The 27740-nt window shown below is 35.0% G+C and overlaps 1 protein-coding gene across 1 annotated transcript in view; it reads right to left on the reverse strand.

The window, feature by feature from the left end:
* Positions 1–2337: 2337 nt before the first annotated feature.
* The window catches only part of PCDH7 (protocadherin 7), a 406244-nt gene continuing 380841 nt past the window's right edge, over positions 2338–27740 (reverse strand). Inside the window, exon 3 of the mRNA XM_060012722.2 lies at positions 2338–3019. Coding sequence (XP_059868705.1) covers positions 2643–3019 — 377 coding nt within the window. The 3' untranslated portion in view covers positions 2338–2642. The remainder of the gene's footprint in view (positions 3020–27740) is intronic.

The raw sequence follows: 27740 nt of genomic DNA on the forward strand, positions 1-27740 counted from the left end.
TTTTTGTTTCTTTTTATTGATTTTTTTCAAAAGCACTCTATATATGGAGTGGCACCAAATTTAACCTATTCAAAATAAAAGTCATACAAACACAAAATATATTTCTGTGTCATGCCAACTCATTATAATAATAAACATGTTATGATAGCTAATTCTACTAGAATTACTGCAAATACTTACAGTACACTGAATTTTATTCTTTCATACCCATTTTAGTTCTAAAGAGGCTCACAAGTTAAATGACAATGACATGGCTGTCTTGAATGTTGTGCAGACGTCATTGGGGAATGTGGATCCAATTAATCCAAAGAGCCCATATGACCCGTATTAGCTTTATAGACAACAGAAGGGTTTTAAGATAGAGTGAAATGAGCTATCTAATGTTTCAAGTGTCTCATGAAAGAAAGAAAAAAATGCATTAAAAAGTTTGCTGCACACATGTGTTATGCAATTGAATATTTCCTTTGTAACGTGCAAGAAAAAATATGTATACATTTCATAAGTATCTTTAGAAGTATTTTGTCTTAATAGGTACTTACAGATTATACAAGGCAGAACTGCTTTAATGCAGTTTCCTAACAAAGTACTAGAATTGTATCTTTCCATAATGTAAATAATAATCAAACATAAACATGTTCAATTATTGATATTTTAGTCCAATGTTTTTGTTTCTTCAATTACATATCTTCTTTCATCCTAACTATTACACATAAACAAACATCAAGATGAAAACTCCATTTAAGAAAGAGCATAAGGAAATGACCCCAAAAGAGTACCCCACCAGAGAAGTGGTTTCCAAAGATAAGCATTTGATGACCTATAGTGAATTAACAACCTATATTCCAGGCTGCTTCATGTTGTAGTCTGAGAAATATTGCAAAGCATGAAACTATCCAGAGCTACATATTTTCTACATTCCACTACAGAGCCATCAAGGCTATGCCTTAACCAGGTTACAAACATTCAGTGATGAGACTGTTTGCTCTCTTCACCCGTTATCCCCTAGTCTGTCCCTGGATTGTCACTTTTTCTGAATGTCTCAGCTCAATTTCCAATTGTATTAAATTATCCTCTGTAGAGGAAGTGACTCAAAACCTGCATATTCTGTTTCTTTATATTACACTGAAAAAAACTGCATATTTTCTAACTTTGAGATGTGTATACCATGAGACATGTCACTGCCCAGAACTCATTTCTTTCTTGTTTACTCTGGCTTGGTTTTAGGAGATTATGTTAAATAACATTCAAATCACATTAATGAGTAAGTCTTTTAGGGTGTCACCTTGTTTCAAAGTTATGAGTCTCAAAATGTGCCACATTGCACAGGATTGAAAATTAATGCACTTTTGTTAACATGGAAGAGTGCACTGAACACGTAAAAATTGCATTTGGTCATTTGAAATGTGGATAAGACCAGCAAGCATAACCTGACTGTACAATGATTATAGTGAACTTAAAGACTATATGCTGATGTATCTTTCTTTCCCTACCTACCCACAAATATGATTTTAAAAAGTAAAATCTTCCCTGATAATATTTTTGAAACTAAACTTTAACCTCAACTAATTGTCTATTTTAATACCAAAAATATGTCTCATTGACTTTTCATTTTCTGAGCTTTCAAAGAAAATCCATTTTAAAAGAAAATGCACGCTTTCTGGGTATAGAGAAAATGTAAAATAAACTGGTGTTTGAGGGCTTCTGTGCATGCCTGGGTTCAGTGACTTTTGTTACTTAATGGATTTCCACATCAAGACCAAATCTACTTCATGATTTCCCTGATCTGCCGCATGATCTTCGGCCTGTTAATGACATAATTGTTCCAGTTAGTTGATAATAGTGGTACTGTTCTGAAAAATATATATATAATTTTTTACAACTTATAACTAGTGTAATTGATACATGTGGTCAAGATTATGTATATACTAAGAATATTCAATACAGGTATGGGATTGAAATTGATGCTTCTGACTTGAGAAAAACAACATATGCCAATTTGGGACTGCAATCTCCAACCAGGTATTGTTTAGTTTTCAGCCTTTGTTACAATATTAAGGCTGTGATCCTCCCCCAAATGCTGCTTCTGGAGTTCCCCTCTGTAAGGACTATACCTTCAGAAGGACTCTTATCATTTTTGAGGGGTTGCCTTCCATGGTGATTAATCATTTCTGATCACACGTCTGAAATATATTTCACCTGATCTGCTTTCTTTTGACCAACCAGATGACATTCGAACTAAATCAAAGTGACTAAAATCATACTTCAGCTTAGGGATAATGAGAGTGTGCTGTGTTCTGCTAATCAGGCTTGTTACCATGAAGGAAACTTGCAACCATCTTTTTTGTTTGTTTGTTTGTTTGTTTGTTTTCTGGAGGGGGATGGGGAAGAGAGAGAGCCAGTGTTGGGAATCAGTGAGGGGGTTAGACATGCAAGTAACAAGGATGGTTTCTACATTGTATATTACAATCAGGCTAAACAGTATCATTCACTAAAGGCCCGATCTGGAGGCAGAAGTGGCAGGCAAAGCTTTGTCTCTTTGGTAGCCCCCTCTTTTTGATTACAAGGTTTTATTTTGTAAGGTTTTTCACCCCTTATCCTCCTTCTCATACATGAAAAAAACTTTGCTGTTGCTTCTTTATAGCCTACAGGTAAACTTCTCTTCTAGTGAGAGTATTGACAGGAGATGGCTTGTATTCCCCCGTTTTTGTGAGGGGAATATCCTCAGTGTTGGCTTCCTCATTTTTGCTGAAACTAGCTGCACTGAAGGTCTCATAGGACGAGGTCAACTTTTTGTTCAGGAGGTTTCTGTTGCGGTCGCCCATGATGGCGGCTTCGCCATTGGCCAGCTTTTCCTGGCTTCCTCGTTCATCAACAGGCATGAAAGTAGATAGTTTGGGCTGGCTCTTCTTCCTCTCCGGAGAAGTGCGGACGGGCATCCAGCAGGAGTCTGAGTGGCCATACTCATCACACTCACGGGTACACTTCCCAGTTAGGGCTACATCTGGAAGAGGTCTTGAATCTGAAATTCAAGGAGACGGAGCCATTAAAGTTGGCCATTTCTCAATAGGTTTTCCTGACCTATATAAAATTGGAGGGGATATATATATATATATATATATATATATATATATATATATTACATTTATATAATATATATTACATATCTATATTTCCTTTACCATATTATTTCCCTTTTTTCAACACCCTGCTGTTCATCATCTCATAGAACAATTTTTATTTCATATCCAATAAAGATAAGGTTTTGCAAAAACATCAAATGTTATAGAAAGAGAGGAATGGACAAACTGATAAATTTAAGTGTGTAGAACAGACAGGTATATATGCATGTGTTACAGGACAGGTACATGTGCATATTCTCAAGTAGAAATAAAGTACACATGTATATTTTTATGGGTACAAATTTTTCCACATGCATAAGGAAAGTTATTGAATCCAAAAAGATAATTTTCTGTATTTATAAATTATCCCAGAAATCGTGTACCTTTGCCAATTGGATTCCTTCCTGCTTCTACATTATTCATAGAATGCAAATATGCAAAACCTTATAGTAAAAATACATTATAAAACATCAGGGTGACTCAGAAGTAGAACCTAAATTGACAGCACATTATGTGGTTAAAAAGTAAAAAAGCAAAGTACTAGTGGGTTCCAAGTGTGAGCACACTAGCAGTATCACCACCTACCCCACTCTAGCCCACACGCTCCTGCCTCCCACCTTGTTAATGACCTAATGTGTGCTGTAGTATAGTCCGTTGAGTGTTCACATAGAAATACATCTGCCAGTGTGTTTGCTGAATGGAAATATTATATGAAATGCAATGTATTGGGTAAATCGAGTCAAAACTTCTACAATTTTGATGAAATGGCTTGTATTCTTAATTAATGGTGTTGCCTAATGGAGTGGGAAATATCTGTCTTCTATTTCTATAAAGCTAAGTTATATCATTATATGTGTCTGTCTTTGGAGAACAGTTATATATTTTCTTACTATTAAAAATATTTTTTTAACAAATTTTGTTTTGGTTTGAAAAAGAGAGTGAGAGAGAGAGAAAAACCTGCTTCACCTCAACAGATTCTAAGAAAACTACCTCTAGGGTTTTATTTAATATATTTTACAGTTTCTTTTATTGCCAAAAAAAGAACATAATATGACTAACATGACTATGCTCCAATTTATATCATCCAGTACCATTTTATTACAAGGCTTGGGACTTAAAAGACTGACAAATTTAACCTCTGCAAATATATTCACAACAAATGAAATCAGTGAGATTTGCATATGCATCCTGGGTAGACTTGGTTTAAAATAGAATGGGGGTTATTTAAATTATATCCAATATATTTAAACCCTCTGCTTTTGCCTCCACGCAACATCCCCTGTAGTTTGTAATGATATTCCTATTTGATTATCATTTGTATAAGGATATTTTTAGAGTTTTTATCCTGCCAAAACTCCTAAATCAAGGCAGTCCAATACTACATGTCATTTTTTTCCTACAGTGATGGGTGGATAACTGAAATATTGACATTTGTCAGCTCATTGATTTTTGAACCACTGTGACCTGAGATTTTTATGCTGTGTGCTCAGAGTTCAGCAAGGAAATCCCATTATTCTTCATAGGAAATCTAGAATTACTTTTCTCTTTTCCAAAGGTAAATTGCAAAGATAATTATTTATTGTAGTTGCAAATGCTACTATTTGACTTTTAAGTGAGCAGATCCTATTAATTTTATCATCAAAAAATAAAGCACTTTTCTACTTATCTTTTTGTGCTAAATTCCCTCTGTCTCTCAAACATAAATTTTAGATGCATTTTAAAAATCAAACTATTGACAAATTTTGTGAATGGTTTTTGTAATCTGGTCAGTTTAAATGAGCAAATTGAGTTCTTTGGGAATATTTCTTGTCTTGGGCTACTTTGCTTATTTGAAGCTGACCTAAATTCTTTGAACAGACCAAAAAAAAAAAAAAAAGAAAGAAAGAAAGAAAACCTTATAAAAATGCAAAGTGTGAGATCAGATCTACTTTTTACTCTAAACATTCCTTTTTTTGTCACTGCTTAAATAAATTCAAGCTTTTCTTTTTTTCTTATGCCTACCAAGGACACAAGACAATAATCAGAAATTTTGCTACTGAAATAGGAAAAATCTCTACAAATGTGGTTGTCATTCCCTGCAGAACTGACCCAGAATAGTCTCCAATCATCTCTCTATATTTACTTAAGTCTCACGAAATGTGACAGTTTACTTACACAATGACTTACACAGGTCGCTGCTCTTTGGGGATTAATTTGTGTTTCCTGTTTGAAATTCATAGCACCTTGTTTTTCGTTTGTTTGAGATGCATTTAGGGATAGCTCATAGAGCTATCTTAATACTTTAACATCTCTTCCCACCTGTTATACTTAACTTGTGCACCTTGAACTCCCTGTAGCTCATAAAAAAATTATGTTCATTTAGATTGACTCAATTTCCAGTCAACTAGGAGTGAGATACTCTTCAATTCATTCCCTCAGCCTTTACTTCATAGTCTGGGTTATAAGCATGACTTTTAATAAGGATCTCCTGTCATTTCCAAAGTCAAAGACTTGATTGGGGACCACAGTGGAAGTTGACAAGACTAATTGGTTGAGACATGTTGCAGTGTTTATCATCAAATTTAGAAAATAATCAAGAAAGGCTATAAGAGATTCATCACAAGCAATCAAAACTTCCAATCTTGATGACTCAAATGAATCCTCAAAAAATGCTAATGATCAACGAACACAATTTATATTATGATGCAATCTATTAAAGGAAGGCATGAGTGGAATAGTATTTTTCTGTGTTTCTGTATTTTCTTATTTTAATTATTCAAGTAGATATTATATATATATGTTTTTTAAAAGACAAAAGTTATATGGGGTCTTACAGAATCATCAAATGCACTTTTTTCTCTTTTTTATAAAAGATATACTCTTAAAATGTCCTATTTGTTGTGGAATTACAGAGGCAGATCTTCCATAAATAGTAATCCTTCTTAGTCTTTCAGTCTTCCACTGAAGAAGGTGTTTTGTGATATCTAAGAACATTATTTCACGCTTTAGTTTAGTACTCTTCCCTTTCATTTTGACCTGAGTGGAAATGGAAAATAGTTAATCAGAACTCTGTTTACTTGGTACTGAGTAAATCAATTAAAAAAGTAAAATGTTCTGTATCAAAATATAATGGTATTCTTTATCAGCATTTTCCATAACCAACTCAGTTCCTTAGAGGTTCCCCCCTACACACGCACTCAGTCATATCAAATCTTGAAAGGACTGGAAGTAGAAATCATATTCATTAGCTCTTGTTGCTTTAGCATCATTTGCAGAGTTCTCCATTTTTACCTAGCTATGCTATTTACTAGAAACGTTACATAACTTTAGAAAGTTAAAGTCCTTTCTTAGACATAAAGTTAATTTCCCTCTCAAAAGTAGACAGTTTTCAGCCATCATAATATCAAACAATGTACAACACATAAAATACTTCCCCACATTTCATCTCTTTTACTTATCACCTCAACCCAACAGCAAGGAGGATGGAAACAGTGAGGGGTCCAGACTACGGAAGAGCTGAGGCCAAAGAACAAGTGTTTTGACTTTCACTTTAGTGTTTTCCATAACACCATATTGCTTCTTCTTAAAATGTAACAACAAAGTTATTTAGAGGTCAATTACTGCTACCCACAGCCATAAGAAAAAGCTAGAGTCCCCAAAGAAAAAGAAAAAAAACATATCTGACGAGCACAGGAAATAGATGCCACAAAGACACAAATTTTACTACTTAATGAAAAAAATAATAATTCAACCTTTTTAAAACTATACATTTCCTAAAGTGGAGGTAATTATAACTAATTTAAGAAGTCAAGTTCTTTCTCTGAAAAGAAATGTATTTGCTCTTAAGAGGCAGGGAAATGAGTGGGTGGTGAGAAGATACTGCTGCAATGACCTAAGCAAGTAGCGACAGACAATACGTAGCATCATTAGAAATAAAAAGGAAAGCCCAGATTTATGGAGGCATTTGATGTTTCAGGAAGCTGTCCTATACAATTCAGAAGCCTTTAGAAGTATTATTATAGGAGAGCACTGGAATTGTTAAGACTCTTAAAGACAGCTCTGCACCAGTAAAGATTTTGATGGACTCAGTTATGCATTCTGCCAGAATCCTGGTCACCCATTCCTATTCCAGACCCTTGGCTTGGGGCTGAAGATAAAAGGATTATTTCCATTTCCTAAAAGAAGCATGAAAATGTTGCATTTAGTTTTTAAATATTTCCAGAGTTTTTCTTTGTTTTGTTTTGCTTTAAGCTCAGATACTTAAAGTTATATGTATCAATTGCTTATTTGTTTAATATACAAATAATTCTCTGACCGTATGAAATAAATGGATTGTTAATCAATGTGTAGACTCCGAGACAGTCACATCCTTCCTGTGCACTTAGCACATTCTTAACATTATTTGACAAAATTTTGCAAATAAAAAATTGTGCTATTCTCTTCTTTTGAGGAGAAAAATCACACACAGGCACCTTTTCCCTTATTCCTTTTTAAAGTACTTATTTCTCTCTTTATATGTCTTGACTTCCAGTTATCCAAAGATTTCTTTTTCTAGAGACACACCTAATTCTGGTGGAATTTGGTGGACTACAAACAACTTTTACAAAAGGATGAACAACAAATAAAGGCAGATAAATCTGTTGATTTTCCAACAAATAATTTAACATTACCTTTATTTTCTTTAGTCCAAATGAAAATATCATTTTTATTCTAATGATTCAATCAAATGCTTTATTTTATAATAGCTGTCAGAAAATGATTTACTTTTGCCTTACATAATAAATCTGAGAACAAATAATTACATAAATGTTTTACTGGAACATTATTATTATAGGCAATAAAATTTAGGTGTGAGGGGGCGAGATCCAAAAATTGAGTACTGAGTCAGACTTGGCTTTTTTATATAAATGGCCTAAAGATCCCCGCCTTTGATCTATTTGGGGAATTTGGGAAAGTTAAAGATAAGCACATAACAGATCATGAAGAAGATGGAAATCACTGACTCAGATAAGCAGTAAGTGATCCTCCAAATATCCCAACACTTTCTGGAAGAAGGGGAAATTTATAGTTTTGCAAGTAAGTGTTATCCAGTGTTACTACAAGGGGGTTAAGATTTCTACATTGTATTCTAAGTTATCATGAAATCACTTGATTCAACTGAATTAGAAGAGAATAAAGATCGCTTATCCAACCAACCCTTACTTCACTCTCAATTATACCTCTCCTGACTGCTTCTCTCAAGACAGAGTGGAACTTGTGAAAAGAACGGGAGATTAGGAGTCCCAGCAGTGCTGAGTGTGATTCTGATCCCATTATGTATAAATTGTGTGACTTTGAACATAATTTCTTTGAGCCTCAAGTTCCTCATATGTGAAGTAATAATACCTACTTCCCATGTATTATGGGGATAAATGAGTTAATGTATATAAAGTTTATATCATGGTGTCTGGTGCCTTGTAGATTTTAGGTAAATAGTAGGTCACAGCCCCTGGAGAGATTTAAAGAAGTATAGATTTTTTTTTTTCCTCTCTGCCGTCTTCCCTGAATGAATGGGTATTAAGGGAATAGGCTCCAGAACCAGGATCCCTGAACTCAAATCCCAACTTTGTCACTTAATAGGTATGTAACTTTAAACAAGTTACTTGATTCATTTAAATTTCCTCATCTTTATAAAGAGCATAAGAATGAATTAACTTCTTAGGATTATTGTGAAGATTTAATGTGTTAATAAAGGTAAAGTATTTGTAATAATTCTTGACACACAGTGGGCCCTCAGTAAATATTAGAAACTTCAGGTGCACAATCCCTTATCTGCAACTCAGTCCTCAAAATAGCTTTGAAAACCAAAAGCTTTTTTTCCCATAAATTTACAACAAACCTGACTTTCAGTACAAGGTTATTTTTCATCTTTATTTATCTCACATAGTGTGAATATTTATATGTTTTCCGGGAGAAACAGTGTTTAATTAAGGACACTGTCTCAGACTCTTTGATCTTTAAAATTATATACATGCATGATATTACCTTTTCTAATATATGAAAGATTTAATTTTTAAGATTTATTTGTTTCCAAGGATTTCAGATAACTTACTGTGGACCTAGTAACAATCATCAGTCAAGAGGGCATGTATTTAGAGTTTCTTTTCCAATAGTACTCATGGATTTATGCTGATAGAGTCTGCAGTATGCCAGAGCTACCACCTACTTAGGAAAATACAGTGGTCACTGGTTACTCTACATCAGATGTTCCCCTTAACACTTCTTTATTAAGACTTTGGCAGTGAAGATTTATTCAGAATGTGTCATTATAGTTGCTCAAAACTGAAGGGCAAATGCTCTATTAGTTGCAGTTATCTTTACAACCTAAACAGATCAACCTCACAATTAATCGTTTTCATTTGAAAGAGACTTGCCCCTAAGATGTTGGGTTGTTATCTTGCTTTGCCTGCATGGGCCACAACATAAAAAAAAAAGAGTTCCATTTTAATGACATGTTAAAAATTAGCAATAAGCTAAGACTAAGAGGTTGAAAATCAAGAAAAGGCAACAAAAAGCGGTTGTACATGCGGTACACCCTTCAGAGATCAAAAACAATGAGACATAAAAGCCATCTAGCATTCAAACTATGCAGACTTTATGATGTATGTACGTGCTTGTTTTAAGTTGCAAAATAAGGTCAGACGTTCCTCTCATCTTCCTATACACAGCCCTTTGGAGTGTGACATCACTGCCCCTACTGTCGAGATTCTATTTCCACAGCCCCTTGAAGCTGGGCTAGCTTTGACAACTGGAGTGATATTTCCAGGAGAGGTCTCAAGAGTCCTAGCAGCTTCTGCTTTTGCCTTTGGAAGACTGCCATCTCCATTCTGACAGAAAGCGTGATCTAGCCTCTTTGAAGATGAAACAGTTTTTGAGAGACAGACTAAGTTACCTCAGTTGGCCCAGTGGAGCCTACCCCCAGCGAAGCCCCCAAGTGAATGCAGCCACATGAGTGATCCAGGCAAAACTTGCAAAAGAAGCAATAGTCAATCCACAGAAGTATAAAAGTAATCAATCTTTGTTGTTTGAAGCTCATAAGTTATGCTTGTTTGTTTGATTTTGTCTCTTTAGGGGGTGGGGAGAGTTCCTTGAGGCAGCAATAAGTCACTGAGATCATGATCATGGACATACTATATTATCTGCAGTAAATCAAAAAACACCCTGAGATGTGGCAACAATATATTCTACTTCTTTTATGTCTTCTTATCATGGGCAACAAACTGACCAATATTATGGAACGCATAAACATTTTCAGGGCTGTAAGCACATTTAATCAGTAGTTCAAGCAGAGGTCTCCCATAGAAAGCTCTGGAAATTTTGGTCCTGTAATTACAGGATTTCACTGCATTTTTCACCTAACAGTGCTCTAGTTCGGGCTGACATGCCAAGACAATATTAAAATGTTTAAACAGGTTTGAAAGCATCAGCAACTTTTCTCTGTACCTTAGGCTAAACTCAGTTAAACAGCAATTGAATGTATCTCAAGAAGCATTTACTGCCCTGAGGCTTAGACCACTGTCATTCTGAATGTGGTATTAGCGTATACAGTGGAGACTGCAAGCCAAGTCTCAAGCAGTCCTGCTGAATCAACTCAAACATGATTCTGCTGGTTGGTACATGAAAACTGCACTACAGCAGAAAAATGTATGGTGGCTGCTGGAGAGTGATCTATTTATGCACATCAGAGCTGGGGCTTCACTTTGATTTCCCTATTCACGAATGCAAAATTAGAGGTGGTGAAGGTTAAGGGAGTATTAACGGAGGAGAGTGAAAGGAGAGGAATTAAGTGCTGGAAACGAGAAGATGCTCCAAAATTGATCAGAAGAGTTTATAAAACCCAGAATGACATTGGGGACACTATTACACAAGTTAGCGGTTGATCATCCCACTGAAAATAGACCAAATTCTGGTTGTGTGGGTCATTTATGTTTATTTTTCCACTGCAATAATCAAAGCTTTCACAATTTTTCTTCTGGTCTCTTGGGTTTCCTTAAATTAGAAATTATTTGCTTTGGGTGTCATAGACTAATAATCTGATGAAAAGTGTAAGTATTGCCTCCCTCCATAAAGCATGTGCCCATAAAATCCGCATAAAATTTCAGTGGGGTTCAAGATACCAGAGTAAGGGTTTCAGCATCCTGGTGGATGGAAGAAAGAAGGGTGCATTTTTATACTGATACTTTTTTTCATTTGAGTTTAAATCACTGGTTAAGAAATATTTAACAGATCAACATTCATCCTTGAAATATAGAAATTTACATGTGGTAAATAAATTGCCATTCAAACAGTGACAGAATGATTTAAAATTAACAAACAAAAAAACAAATTCTGAAACACATATTTAGAAGTAAGGAAAATAATTTAGATTTGATTATGTTAATATTGTACGTAGGTCGTTTAAATGCCTAAATCTAAAAACCCCCAACAAGTTATAAGGCTTTGTATTAATAGCAGATTCATACTTGTGGGTGGATTTTACTGATTGCTGATCACTAACTTGAAATGTATTTTCTTTCCTAGAATCTACATCCAACATTTACACCGGTGTCTTGAATTGCCAGCAGCTGGATCTTCACTAACCATGAGAAGGGAGATGAATAGGTGAATTCTTGTCATTAAGGAACTTTATACAAAACAATAATGATACAGATGAGTTTTTTTTTTTTTTTTTTTTTTTTTTTTTTTTTTTTTTTTTTTTTACGTCGGCCTGTCACTGTTGTGGCCTCTCCCGTTGCGGAGCACAGGCTCCGGACGCGCAGGCTCAGCGGCCATGGCTCACGGGCCCAGCCGCTCCGCGGCATGTGGGATCTTCCCGGACCGGGGCACGAACCCGTGTCCCCTGCATCGGCAGGCGGACTCTCAACCATTGCGCCACCAGGGAAGCCCAGATGAGTTTTTTTTAATTAATAAAATGTGTTAGCCACTGTACATTTGTTTTACATACAGTAAAGTGTGAAGTGAATGCTTCTAAAAGAGTTGCAAATATCAATTTAGAGTCACTTTCCAGTAATGATCTCAAATCTTCAATGTTTTCAATACTGGCTAAAAAATTGTAAAATATATATCCTCAAGAAATATTAACATTGTCTTTAGGAATGGATATTTATTCTAAAATAATACATAAAGGCTCAATTAACTGTAAGAATATTATCTTTGGATTGTAGTCTTGAAGGCAGTGCCCATTTTATCTTTGCTTCTCCATATAACATGTAATTCTATACAAACAAAAAAGCTGAAAAAAGGAAACTGGAAAAATCAATTAAAGTATATTTTCTCAAACCTTCTTTCCTCCCATATAAACCATGATAAAGCATTTTTTAATTGAAGTACAGTTGATTTACAATATTGTGTTAGTTTCAAGTGTATGGCAAAGTGATTCAGTTATACATATATATATTTGAATTCTTTTATAGTATAGGTTATTACAAGATATTGAATATGGTTCCCTGTGCTATATAGTAAACACTTGTGGTTTATCTATTTTATATGTAGTGGTGTATATTTGTTAATCCCGTACTCCTAATTTATCCCTTCTACTTTCCTCTTGGGTAACCATAAGTTTGTTTTCTATGTCTGTGAGTCTGTTTCTCTTTTGTATATAGATTCATTTGTATTAGTTTTTAGATTCCACATGTAAATGATATCATATAATATTTGTCTTTCTCCATCTGACTTACTTCACTCAGTAAGTGGTGGATTAATGCTGATGGAATCTAGGTCCATCCATGTTGCTGCAAATATCAATAGTTCATTCTTTTTTATAGCTGAATAATATTTCATTGTGTGTGTATATATATGTGTGTGTGTGTGTGTGTGTGTGTGTGTGTGTGTGTATCTCACATCTTCTTTATCCATTCCTCAGTGGATGGACATTTAGGTTGCTTCCATGTCTTGGCTATTGTAAATAGTGCTGCTGTGAATATTGGCGTGCATGTATCTTTTTGAATTAAAGTTTTCCTCTTTTACAGATACATGCTTAGGAGTGGGATTACTGGATCATATGGTAGTTCTATTTTTAGGTTTTAAGGAACTGCCATACTGTTTTCCATAGCGGCTGCACCAATTTACATTCCCACCAACAGTGTAGCAGGGTTCCCTCATGATAAAGCATTTTTTAAAGTGAGAAGTTACAAAATAGGTTGTATAATAAGTAGCTGGTATTAAATATCTAAACATTTAATGTGAACATGTTAAATATTGAAACAAATTAATTTAGTATTTGGGAATGTTTTAAAAAGAAAGAGAATCACTACAGTAGCCATAATGTGATATAAATTTTTTCTATGTATTTTTTCAATGCATTATTTTGTGTGAAAGTCTAAAATAGGCTATGTTAAAGCTCAAATCATGTATGAAATAGAACTGTAACATAATATGATTATTTTTTCCACAGAGGAAAATCATAGTAATTTAGATTTACTAAAGATATTACTTTATTAATTTTTTCTAAATGTGGCAAAATCACAACACCTGTTCATTTTCTCCTTCAATGTAGTGATCCTGAGAAACTATACAATTATTCTAATGATGTGGCCGTTTTAAAAACACATTCTCAAACTATTTGCATGGGAGCACCTGTTGAAATATTTATCATACAGAAAGCTTATCTAGTTGAAAATACTCCTGTAACAAGAAGCTGTGTTGTAACGGAATTCTATTAGTTATTATGATCCGGAAGAAAGACAGAGTTCCTCCTTTGTGTTCCTTACTGAGGAAAGTTTCACAAAAACCCTGAGTCCTGAAGTACTTTTGAGAGATGAGGCTCTGAAAGCTTTTTAGTAGGAGCTGAAACAATATTTATGGGGAGAGTTTAAAAACTGTTGGAATACTGGCTCCTTAACTCTGGTCAATAAGTTGATCAGTTAAACTAAAATTGGCAAACATGATTAGGACCAAAAGAGTGTTGAAGGGCTTGGGAGCTTAGAGCAGGTAAATAAAAGGAAAAGGAAGGAAATGATCTCTGATGACTAGCAAACAGGACTCAATGAGCAGTTCAAGTGGGGGAAATCAATGAAGCAAAACTGGATCAGTTTGCTTCATTGATTTTTGCTGCTCATTGAAATGTTTTCCTTTATTTACTTCCTATTTCTTCAGAGAGTGATTAAGTCTCACTGTTGAATCTCCCTGTGAGCCTGTGATGAGCAGATAAGCAAGCTCTGGAGATCCTCTATGCCTACATTATACCTTTTCATGCTCCATGGATTCAGAGGCACTTCAAATGCTCCCTGTGACGCTGTAAATGCCTCACTGAGCCCACAACCTTACTGTGGTAGGCGGAAAGATGGTTCCCCTCCTAAAATGTCTACATCCTAGTCCCCAGAACCTGTGAACATGTTAGATCACAGGGCAAAGGAAAATTAAGGTTGCAGGTGGTAATTTTCCTAATAAACTGTCCTTAAAATAGGGAGATTATAGGCGGCTAGGATACAAACCAAAGAATGTGGACAGGCTCCAGAGACTGGAAAAGGCAAGGAAACAGATTGTCTCCTCAATCTTCCAGAAAAGAAGGCAGTGCTGCTGAGACTTTGATTTTAGCTCCTGGAGACCCATGGTCAGACCTCTGACTTACAGAACTGTAAGAGAATAAATTTTTGTTGTTTTAAGACACTGAGTTGCTAGTAATTTGTTACAGTTGCAATGGCAACTGATACACACTCTCACCACTTCTCTGCTCAGAGTAAGACAGCATATATTTGGTCCTTTCTACCCATATTTCATCCATTGAAGGAAATGGAGTGGAAAAATTTTGATTTTCAAAGTTTTCATTGAGTCATGTTTACCTAATTTTTGAGTATCTGCTCAGGAATTTTTGTTTTACACTTTTGAAAATTTTGCTACATTCTAGTATCTAATAGTGCAAGTTATTTGTATCTGACCAATCAACAAAGTCCAGCAAAGTGCTAACAGCTCTCCTTTCTGAGTGATAACATCTTCCTCCTCCGGCCCTCAGTGATAGCTGTCTCTGGGATTATTACCAGAGAATCCACTTTAAGGCATTCAAAATTTGGGTAGTGTGATTCCCAAGAAGAGAAAAGAAAGAGAATTTGGCATAACATATAGGAAGGAGAGCCAGGTACCAGGGTACAACCTTAATGATGGCTGTCAGATTATTATGGTGCTTTTGACTTCCTAATATTTATTACTTGTGTCACATTTGTCTGTTTGTCCTGTTCCCTCTTAGTAATTAGCAGGAAAGTGCCTAATTAAAAAGCACCCTTATGATAGTTTTAAGAACAGTAAGTAGAATAAATCTCTCCCTACTTTAAAACCCTCTTCTATAAATTTCGATATATGTTTCCAACTTTGTATTTTTGCACAGAAGTTCCTTCAGGATCAGGGTCCTGCTTACCTCTTTCCATTCTTATATGTTCCCATTTGCCACTTCAACAGACCTACTGTAGTTGTCATTTCTAGAAAGCCCTTTGCTGTTCCATGTCTTCATAATCCTAATGCCTTGCTTCTTCTGCTATTCATTGCCTTGTCATCAGTCTCCCACAAATACTTCAAAATCCAGTTTCAGCATTTCAACTTTGAGATTTCTTCTAACCAGGCTGTCTAATTCTGACTTCTCTTTGCCTCTCTAGTCTTCATCCTATGCCTGTCTCTACCACAGCATTTAATGTATTGCACTAAACCATTCATGTGACTTTTTCTGTAACATGTAACTCCCTGTGGCTAGGATTCACAAGTTACTTAACTGTGTACTTGGGACGCTAGCACCGAGCCAGTCACATGCTCAATAAGTGCCTTTTTAATGGATGGATCAAAACCAGGTAGGGAGGGCTTCCCTGGTGGTGCAGTGGTTGAGAGTCTGCCTGCCAATGCAGGGGACATGGGTTTGAGCCCTGGTCTGGGAGGATCCCACGTGCCGCGGAGCAACTGGGCCCATGAGCCACAACTACTGAGCCTGCGTGTCTGAAGCCTGTGCTCCACAATAAGAGGCCACGACAGTGAGAGGCCCGCGCACCGTGATGAAGAGTGACCCCGCTCGCTGCAACTGGAGGAAGCCCTCGCACAGAAACGAAGACCCAACACAGCCAAACTAATTAATTAATTAATTAATTAATTTAAAAATAAAACAGGTAGGGAGACATATTGCATGTCATCCCTGATGATTCTAATTCCACAATGGCCATAGGTAAATGGAGGATAAGGACATATGTTAATTGCAAACACAATGTAATTGGCCAATAACAGAAGGTGAAGTGTTTCAGTATGTGCAGATCTGAATGAATTTCTTTACTACTCACTCTCCTTACCCTCTTTCAGAGCCTGCCCTATAATCTCTAGTTGAGATTTGCTTTCCAACAGAACAATGGAATTGATTGAAATAACCCATGGATATATTTTACAGAAAAATATGCAGTCCTCATCCTCAGCCTGGGACAGGCTAGTGGGGTCACTGGAAGCAGTAGTGGATGCAAAGTAAAGTCTAAGGGGAAAAGCCTATACTTAGTGGTCACAAGGCTACACGTATGAACTAATTTGTTAAGCTTCTTTGGTCATGGGTGGTAGATATTTTATAGTTATTTTAATGTTTTCAGGACCTCTGGTTGGCAGTTATACAAATCTTTCAATAATAAACTTGGGAAATAAAATTTATTTTGGGCTTTTACACAGCTTGTATCATAGAAGAAAAATTTCAAAGCATGGAGTCATGAAGGAAAGGTATTCTATGTGATGGAAAATGAAAGCTCTCTTCTCTCATTCTTGTAGTGTGGGTGTATTTTAATAGGAACTATTGTAGGCAATATGCCTACCTATCTTAGTTCAATAAATCTTATTTGCCTTTTCCTAGCAACCTGATGGGTACATGTTAAGTGAGTAGGATCATGGGCAATTTACATCAGTGCTTTTCAAACAGAGAATCATGATCCTCTGGTTGGTGGTTGAACCCACTTACAAGGTTATAACCAGTTTACACCATGTTCACATTATTTCGTAAATATTTTGTTGTAGTTTTTAAAAAGTATGTGTATGTATATTTATATGTGTGTACTCAGTCCCTATGTAAAATAAATATTTTATTCTGGGTCACACTGAATCTATAGCTTAAATCATATCATGTAGAAATCTGTGTACTTCTGGCTACTTCTGAGTAAGCTATATATTATGTGATATTTAATATAAAATATAATTTTAATATGCACACAATGTCATGTGAATTTTAAATTGTATTTTTATCTGTCATTTCAAATTGTACTTCAGAGACTAAAATTTTATCCTCATTAAAAAAGAATTCAGGGGCTTCCCTGGTGGCGCAGTGGTTGAGAGTCCGCCTGCCGATGCAGGGGACACGGGTTCATGCCCCAGTCTGGGAAGATCCCACATGCCACAGAGCGGCTGGGCCCGTGGGCCATGGCCGCTGAGCCTGCGCGTCCGGAGCCTGTGCTCCACAACGGGAGAGGCCACAACAGTGAGAGGCCCGCATACCACACACAAAAAAAAGAATTCAGTTAACTCAACAAATAAGAGTTAGTCACATCCTCAATAACCACTTCAGGAAGTCTACTGTAAATACAGTTTCTTACCTTGTGACATTCTGAATTTACAGTTAATTCCCTAGATTCCAATTTTCTAGAATTATGTGTAATCGTGATGAACCTTCTCATAATCCACTTAAATCCTCGGATAGACTTTGATTTATATCAATCAGCAAAATGGCAACAGACCCTTTAAAAAAGGAAGACTTAATATGACTTCTTAAAGTCATATAGACATTAAGATGTAGGACACATTTAAGCTGTCTAATTGTACCGCTGGTCTAATGCCTATGTATTAATCTGTCACAATGTGAAACTACATACATTTAGGGCTTTTTTTTTTTAAGTAAAACGTTTCTGTGCTTAACAAACTCATAGTGCAAAAAAATTCAGGAGTGCAATTAGAATGTCATCTCTTCTGCAGATGACTTAAGAAAAGCATGAATCAGAACTTAACAGTCAACATAATTTCACAGATAATCGTGGCAAAATTATGGTAATGCAACAACGCAGATTACAGTGAGATTAGCAGAGAGTGATGATCAACTATTTATCTCTACCTTCTGCCATGCATGCTCTTTATTTAAGTCTCTTTTTTTTTTTTTTTTTTTTGCCAATGTTTTCAGTTTTTACTTTGCCAGCAGTGGGCATCGCATAGGAAAAGAGGTTTCATGGTGTAAACAGATTTTTCCATGTGTTCAATGAATTAGCTTCACTGGCTCTTAGGCAAAACAGACTGGCTAGATGGAATTAATTTTAGCAAGCTTTTGTGTTTTGCCCAGGGTCTTGTACAATTCAAATGAATCAATACTATACCAAAAAAAAAAAAAAAAAAAAAGATAAAACTACAAGTATTGTAATGAAAATCATCACTAAAGCATATGCTTTAGGAGTTTCCTTTAAATGGCATAGTTAAAATTTTTGTGTACTGTATTAATCATTGCATTGTACTCTGTGAGTACTTAAGTGAAGTATTTGGTGGGAATTTTGCTAATTTGTAAACCTTCTCTTTCTGCAAATAAGCCAAGGACTAGTGGAATTAGGACTTGGCTATGACAGGACAGGGGAACACAGAGGAAATTTCACTATACAGAGAAAATAAGAGACAAACTTTACTGCAAAAAGCTGGCATGAAGTTTTCAGTTTCAGGGAAGATAGGTCACACTATTATGGTAACATAACCTGCAAAAGTAAATTCATTCATTCAAGAAATATTGATGCATCAGGCACTATTCTAAGACATTACAAATATTAACTCATTCAATGCTCACAGCAACCTTGTGGGGCAGGTGGTATATTGCCCCCATTTTACAGATGAGGAAACTAAAGCACAGAGAAGTTAAGTGAGTTACCCAAGAGTTTGCATATAGTGAGTGTTAATGAGGTTGCAAACCCAGACATTCTGACTTCAGAGCTATGCTCTTAACTGCTATACCACACTCTCTCTCAATCAATAACACATCAATGTATTATAAACTCATGTTATAAGTAGGAAAAAAGGCATATTTACCTAAGCTGAATTCAAGTAGAAAAGCATTTCCCTATACATAGAAGAAAGCTAGAAAAAGCAATGTCTCTGGACTTCAGATATAGTAGGAATCTCAACAGTCTTAGATTGAAATAAGGGGAACATTTTTAGTTGGAACAAACAGAAAGGTGAAAACTCAAGAAACGTGTGTAGAAGTTCCAGGGCCTGAATGACATTGGGACAGCTGTCCCTCAGTTGGTCTTTGAATGGGATGAAGAATTTTGTATCTAAGTCAAAATAAGGAGTGTAAACTACTATGTTGGTAAAAAGCCTCAAACTTCTACTATTATTAAAGCCATATTCAGCTAAGAAAAGGTTGCGTCTTCATAATATGTGTCCATTTTTAATTCTACATGGTAGAAAGACACCTCAATTATGAGGTTTTGGATCATTTTCATTCCAGAGACAGAAAAGCCATGTTTGGAAACCACAGTGTGCTGGGCTGAACTTCTGAGAACAGGAGATGCTGAACCACTCCTTGGTGAACTGAATGTGAGAGTGGAAATAAATGCTTTAAGAATAGAAAAAGAAGTATGGACAGTCATTTCCGGCAAACAAAGCACCAAAGAGATTAGGTAGGACATATTAATCACAATTGGGTTGGTTAAATTGGGAAAGAAAACCTGACTGTACTGATTCTTAAGAGAAAATGAACACAAAGAGATATCTGGGTGATACTTATCTAACTTGATTCCCTGTATTAATCAGGAAACTGATTAATATCCAAAATTTTAGATTATTTGAGAATATATAGTTGCAACCCACGAAGCTGAGATTTAGTCTGTAGGGATGGGGAAATCAATGTACATTAAAATATAATGAGGTAAAGAGTGGTGCCTTTAAGTACACTTACATACCTCATACTTTTTCATAATGGTATCTCGGCGCAAAAAACCAGGGAACCATGCACAGTGTAAACTTTTACATTCACTTTGTGAAAACCTTTACTTTCATCTCTTCACTGGAGGGAATCAATGAATCAGAGTGATTAACACCCTGGGATCTGAGCAAAGGAAGCCTGATTGAGTCCACGTTCTTCCACTTACCAGCAATGTAACCTCCGGCAAATTACTTAACAGAGTCTATCGCATTGGGCTGTTATGAGGATTAAATGAGACAAGAGTGTTGAGTGCTTAGCATAAAGATCTACATATAGAAACACTTAGTATATTTTTCTGCTGTTATCATCACTGTTAGTATATTTTTCTGCTGTTATCGTCACTGTTACTCTAACTACTATGCTATGTATCTTTTCCACACATATATTTGAATGGGAGAATATTGATTCTAAATTATCAAAAATTATATATTTTTAATCAATGTCTTCTTTTCTTGGCATAATTTAAAGGAGTCAAAAGCTTACATTTTTAGAATATTTATCAATTAATTATAGAAAAACAATAGTTTTCATATATGAAAGATGATAAATTCATGTTTTTGTACTATAAATTATACTGCCAAATACATTTCTTTAAAATAAAGCCCCAGAATAGTAGATGAAAGAAGACATCTTTTAATAAGTTTATTTTAAAATTATTGAAATTAATAAATGTTAAAAATGCATACTACAGGAAGCTTACAAGAAATGTAAACTAATTTAATTTCAAAGATTAGGTGTACGTAAGTTAGTGATTTGTCTGGCAAGTAGCATTGTATTTTATAATTACTAGCTGTTCAATGTTAATTGAAACAATCTATTGTTACTTGCAACTATATCATATTAAATGCTATAAGTAATAATTAGTACTCTACTTGACTAGGTATAATCTCTCATTTCCCCCAAAGAAACAATTTTTACATAATTATTATTTTGCTTACTTTAAAATCACATTTTTTACTGCTTAAATCCTAATTTGCTGCTTTTTTTTTTTATACTAGGACAGGAAAAGATGGTAAAATTGAGAAAGTTAAAGATTATGTGTCTTCAACACAGTATAATCTCTGAATTATTACTTGGGTGGACTTTACAAGTGTATCAGCATTTAAAAGAAAAAAGAGTTTAAAGAATCTTTAAACAGATCAGAAAGTATAAAATGTGTAGAATCCCAGTTAATGTGAATTAAATTATCTTCAAAAAGAGGGGGAAAAAAGTTAAGAAACAGCTTTCTGTTCTGCATGTTAACTAGCCTAAATAATGCAGAGCTTATGTGCAAAAGCGAGAGAATTTAAAAGGGAAAACAAATATCTTGAGACTTGTCTTTTAAAGTAACTGTCAAGGAGACTTGTCTCTCTGAATAAAAGCTAGCAGTGACTTATGGGATTCATTTATCCTTTCGGCTGTATTAAAAAATGTCATTTAACTATTTAAAATGTTGTCCAGTCAAAATAAGGACTAAGTATCTGCTCATGATATGCCTATATGGCTTCCAAAGAACACACCGGGATTTGGCATGATTAAATGCATTTGAGAATTTCAGTCAGGTTGAGGATACAGAATAAGATGATCTGAGAAGTATGACTAGTGATGCATTATTCATGAATATGGGAAACTAGTAAAATAAAATATGTTGCTTATGGTGTGCCCAGATAGTTAGGGCTAAATATTCCAAAATAGTCAGTATTAGATCTGTTTCTCCTTCTTTGCGTTAAAAAACTTCTGCATAAATAGTGATTCAGATGTAATAATGATGATATTGAATATTTAACCCCAGGGCTACCAAACAAGAAGAAGCACTATAAACTATTTTTCCTGTTGGAAAAGATATAATTAAACCTGCTATCTTGTAGATAACTAAAGAGATCCACATTTTTTTTCCTCTTACAAAATGGAGCCACTTACAGATGAATCACCAAGCCACTATCATCATGTTAGATTTGCTTATTTTAAACTAACTTTTAAGTAACTGAAAATAAATAAATTTTGATGTATGATATGTCTTACCCTCTCCCTTGGCAGTTTTTCTAAACTGTTCAGTGTGGTTCCTATTTGGAGTTTGGGAGTGTTTTTCTCAATATACAGAAAACTAACAACAGCTACAAATTCTCAACTAGTAATCATATTTTCCTGACTGTATCTCAAAAGATACAGGGACACAAAAAGTCTGTAAAAATAAAATATCTTAAATAGCTAAGCATCCACAGAATATTACACTGCTGCTTGCTACAAACCCAAGATATCAGCATTAAATAAATTATTCTTTAATTAATTATTTTTGAATTTTTAAGCAATCATTTACAGATGATAGTCCTTCTAGTTTGTTCCTCTACAGTGAAGAAAGCTGATCATAGCTATTGATAGTTTCCTCCTCCTCTTCTTTCCTTTCTAGTGCTATTCTGTCATATTTTTTAAAATAGCCTGCTAATTCATATATACCACCTCCTGTCCTAAAAATTTGTCCTAAATGAATATTCTATTCAACCTAAATTGAGTTTGGTTAAAAATGTCTTTTTTTTCTCTTGCAGCACCTGGGCATGGAAATAAGGATAAAATGTGCACAGGGTATAATAGCCCAAATAGCCCAAAATCATCATAAGACTTGATTATTCAGTGCCTGGCACAATTTAGGGCATCTTTTCTATTGAGTAAGAAGATAAAGAGGCAAGTATTGTGCCCATTTCCCAGAGTGCTAAAATATGAAACGGTTGCCAAGTGATTTGCCTAAAACAAAGAAATCTAGGAAGTGAAAGAGGTATAAAGAATTTGGCTAAGCTAGGGATCCTGGAATAGATTGTCATTTTCTACTCCTACAACTCACTGTATGAGCTTATGCAAGCTAATTAACCTTGCTTAACCACTGCCTCCATACTCACTTGTAGGAATGTTGTGAAGAAAAAACATGAATCTGCACCTGAAATTCCTGGACATGTGCACATAAGAAGTTTTCAATAAATACGTGTTTAAGAAAGGACAGAATGAAGGGATAAAGGAAGGAAGGTGGGGTCCTCATTTTATCTTCTATTCTTTCCATTATACCTACCTAGTTTTCAGTGAACATATGGCAAATTTAACATAGAGATTGAAAAAATACAAAGAAAGGACAATAATAGAGTGAAAACATACTGAAAGGAAGAAACATGGTGGGAAAGTTAGGGAAGACAAAAAACTTAAAAGAAAAAGAGTGAAAGAACACATGAAGGAAGGAGGGAAGCAGGGAGGAAGGAGAAGTAAAGGGCAGGGGAAAAAAGGATGGAAAGAAGGAAAAAAGGAAAGAAGAAAAGAGTATGAGGAAATTAAGGAAGAAGGAAATTAAAACAAACAAACAAACAAAAACAGGCAAAACAAAATAGAGAAAGATAATGAGTCTCTCAGCTAGATGTGTGACCTGTGGAAGAATTTATATTTTTCATTACCTTTATATAGATTTTCAGCTTTGTTTTAAGGTATAGCGTGTGGATTAATTATAAACATTGACTCTCAAGGTTTACAGATTTATGACAGATTAATCTAGGTTAAATCCATTAGAAGCTGTGTTGAAGCTAGTAGTCCCCTTCTTTTATATATGCAGGCAGTACTGTAAGGCTAAAACATAATTTTAAAAATGACTCTACAGGATATTAGCCCATCGGCATGAAAAATAACAGAGAATGAGTGAGTTGATCAGTCATTTCCTATCATGAAGAAAGAAAATATATAAAAGCCTTTGAAATGAATCTAAAATTGGAACACAGTAGACAAGTTAATGAAAAACTATGGGCCTGGCAAGAAACAAACAATTGCATTAGGAAAAAAATGTAGATCAATGATAGAGAACACGTGAACATGTTTTAGCATCTTCCCTTCATTTCAAAAAGTTTTTAGCAGTACTCTAACGATTAAAAAAGAGGAGTAGGGCTTCCCTGGTGGCACAGTGCTTGAGAGTCCGCCTGCCGATGCAGGGGACACGGGTTCGTGCCCTGGTCCGGGAAGATCCCACATGCCGCGGAGTGGCTGGGCCCGTGAGCCATGGCCGCTGAGCCTGCGCGTCTGGAGCCTGTGCTCCGCGACGGGAGAGGCCACAACAGCGAGAGGCCCGCATACCGCAAAAAAAAAAAAAAAAAAGGGGGAGTAACCAACAAGAGCTGTCTGTTAAATACACATCGAGATTTACAGTTTTTCCTTTTATTTCTTTTAGGTTGATTTTCAAGTACTGAATCTCATCTAGAGTTTTCAAGATGTTTTAACTAGTCTCTTTATTGTGTTAAAGAACATAGACAGTTTAAGGTTCTTCAAATTTTAGTGTTTTAAGTGTTTTAAATAAACATCACTATTGGTCAGAAGGTCTTCCTGAGGCCCCTCTTTACCTTTAGCTCTTGCTCATTTGCACCATCAGTACCCAAATTACAGCTTTCTGTTGAGGGCAGAACATCCAAGAACAGATTTTAAATTAGATACTACTCAGGTTGACATCCTGTTCCTTTTTTTTAAGGAGTTTCTAAAGACTAAACATGCTTTGAACTAAAATTTTTTAAAAACTAAAAATATGTTAGATTAGCTTCCCAGAAAGAAAGAACTTCCAAATGACTTGGCTAGGCAGAGGCCTATATTTTAGAACAACGTTAAAAAATGTTATTTGAGAACTGTTTAATGTTCCAAAAGAAGAACAGCTAATGACCTAAAATTAGTAGATGTTTTAGAGTGTTCCCAGTGGCTGATTTCAATTCCCTTTCAAAGTAAATCTGAGCACTATAATGACAGCAGAACTTTCATCACAATTTACACAAGCTTTGCTACTTTCTTGTCATGGTAGATGTGGATTTAAAACAGAATGGTGGGCTTTTATAAGACTTTGAAGGGTCATCTCACTTAACTGAAGAACTTTACACCAGTGACTTACTCAAGAAATAGTTACCTGGTTCCTCCTATCAAGTGACTGTGGGAATTACACTACTAATTTAAACATGGATGCTGTCTTAAAGATGCAGAGAATCTACGAAAGGTAGACAAGTATATTAGAATAATTAAACCTGTTAGAAAGCAATGACTTTCATAACAGAAGTACAATAAATTGTGTGAACTGTTCAAGGAAGAATATACAATATTAATGCTATTTAACATTAAAATTGACCTTATTATTTTTGGATTTATAAATTGTCTATTGGAAATTTTTGAATTGTCGTAGATCAAATTTGTTCAAATTATGACTGCCTGTTTTTGGTCTAGTATTTCATTAACATGTCTGTCATTGTCTTAAATATTTATGAAATAAATAAGCTCTATAAATTCCATTTTTGTATAGAATGTTTGGTAACCACTGGATATATAGATATTAATTCCTTCTTCAAAGTGAATCAAATGCATATCAGTAAAGTCAAGTGACAAGTTGAAGGAGTCCTCCATTTAATAAATAACATTTTGTTTTTGTCATTGACCCTGTCATTAAAAATGGCAACATTGGTCCATAACAGTCCCCACCCACATTCACAACATACAGCATTAATAACATCTCCACCCATTCTTCCCTACACAGGCTGACCTCCACTTCCAAGTCTTTCCAAATGTCATTACTCAGTATTGGATGAAAGATAAATCCGTTTTCTTCATCTCTGAATATGGTGAAAAATATTTTTTTTTGTAAATTTCAGCCAATTATCTCCATCTGTCATTTTACTCTATAGGGAAACAGATATAGCCTCATCCAAGCTGGAAAATTTGTGTTTTTAGTAATATCATAATGATGCTAATATGCTAGTAAGAAAGAAAAAACATATTGGTTTGATAAATATCCTTCCTAGAATATCACTTGCCACATTTAGATACATGATGAATAATTGTGGAGTAAGTGAATTAATGAATAATAAAATATTTACATCTCAGCATTATGATACTTCTTACTTCTTTGTTGAATGCATCAAATATATACAGGAGTCTTGCATTGTTACCCAGTGAAAAGCTCAGTGCCTTTAACAGAACTAGAGGAAACAAACAGCTCTAATGTACAACACCCATCGCTGAATTGAACTGGAACCTCTGGTAGCATGGGAGAGGTTAGCCCAGGTAAATTGGTTTACTGACTTTTTACTCAAGACAGATTCCAAAGTGCCTTAACTCTTCCCTGGTTGCTTAAAATTTTAATACACAATTCAGCAAACATATAAAATTCACAGAATTTCAGTCAGAATGCTCTAATTCATGGTTATCATTGGTGCTCATACTTAGCTTGATTTACATATTTTACAATTGTAGTAAGGCTGTTTTCTGTTTTGTTTTGTTTTGTTTTTTTCTCCTCAGCCTCCTTTATTCAACTAGCATTTGAAACTATATGGAGAGAAAAGAGTAAGCGGCAAGAATTTTCCCAGGATTAAAAAGTCATCGTGACCTGTATGGAGTTTTCAAGCAGCCCCATAAACTACTTGTGCAAATCATAGTGCCAATACCACTGAAAATGCCACCTAAGAGGTCATGACACAAACTCTGTCCACCTCAGTTCTCCCAGATGTGAAGTGATGATATCAGTACAGCCTAGCTAAAGCCTTGGACAAGTGCTGGTGGGCTTCTGTGAAGTTACAAGTTTCTATGAAACCCCAAATGCTCATAAAAGCAGCATTCTGGTTACTGCCTGTAACAGCCAGAGAAGTCTGTAAACAGTGTTTATGGACGTTTTTATAACCAAATTCATTTCGTTAAACCAAAGATGTCTCATGCTTTTCCAGAGAATTACTATTCTTAAGGGTGTCAGATACAATGATGCCTGTAGAGACTCAACAACGATGAAATGATGCTTCAAGATATTTTGAGCATAAGACAGACTTTTCTTGGGTCAGAGACACTTACTTACTTATGAGGAGGGCTTAGTTCTCCTAAGATCGTTTTTCTCCCCTCCACTGACCAGGCCTGGTCTTGTAGGAATCTTTTAAAAACTACATCCAAAGAAGGATTTTTATATATTATATAGCTCCCAGGAATAAGAGAATGAAGAGTTGTCACATCATTACCTTTTTTCCTAGGTTCTTTTTAAATAATATTATTTAGGGGGAGAGAAAAAGAGAGAAGCATTAAACCATACCTAAGGCATTTGGATACAGTGGAGGTTTTTCTTATCCATTTTGCAAGAAAAGAATAAATGTGAATTCAATAGCGATAACAGACTGAATTCTCTGAGCTGGCAAAATGGATATTTTAAACTGATTTTCTGTTGTGTGAGATCAAATTACTTTTGTTAAACTGCTTTAAAATTCAATATCACTTTCTCCTGTCCATGATTATTAGAAGGAAGGAAAGTGTAGAATATGTATTTTTTAAGAATTCTTTTCCTAGTTGTGTGAGTTACAATAAAGAATTCATTGCATTCTATTAATATTATTACTTATAGCAAAATTTAAGAAAAATAAGAATCCTACAGTTTTCCATATAATGAATGAATATAGCTTATACAATATACATATATGAGAAACTTTTAAAAATCAAATTTGTTACATGACCATACTAGCCACAGAAAATTAAGGAATGAGCTGAAAATAAATGAAAGAATTCATACTAAATAGCTGCATATAATTCACAATGAAACTGTGAACTTATCACATTAATCATCTTACCAAAGTGCTTTTTCTTTCCCAATTGAATGTATTAAAGGGAATAAAAAATATCCACAATAATAACATAGCAAAAATTCAGAGGATTGATAGTAATACTGAGCACCCTTTAAAAAATCATTACATACAAAAAAAAATCATCAA

The sequence above is a fragment of the Delphinus delphis genome, chromosome 5 (assembly GCF_949987515.2).
Source record: "Delphinus delphis chromosome 5, mDelDel1.2, whole genome shotgun sequence".
Lineage (NCBI taxonomy): Eukaryota > Metazoa > Chordata > Mammalia > Artiodactyla > Delphinidae > Delphinus > Delphinus delphis.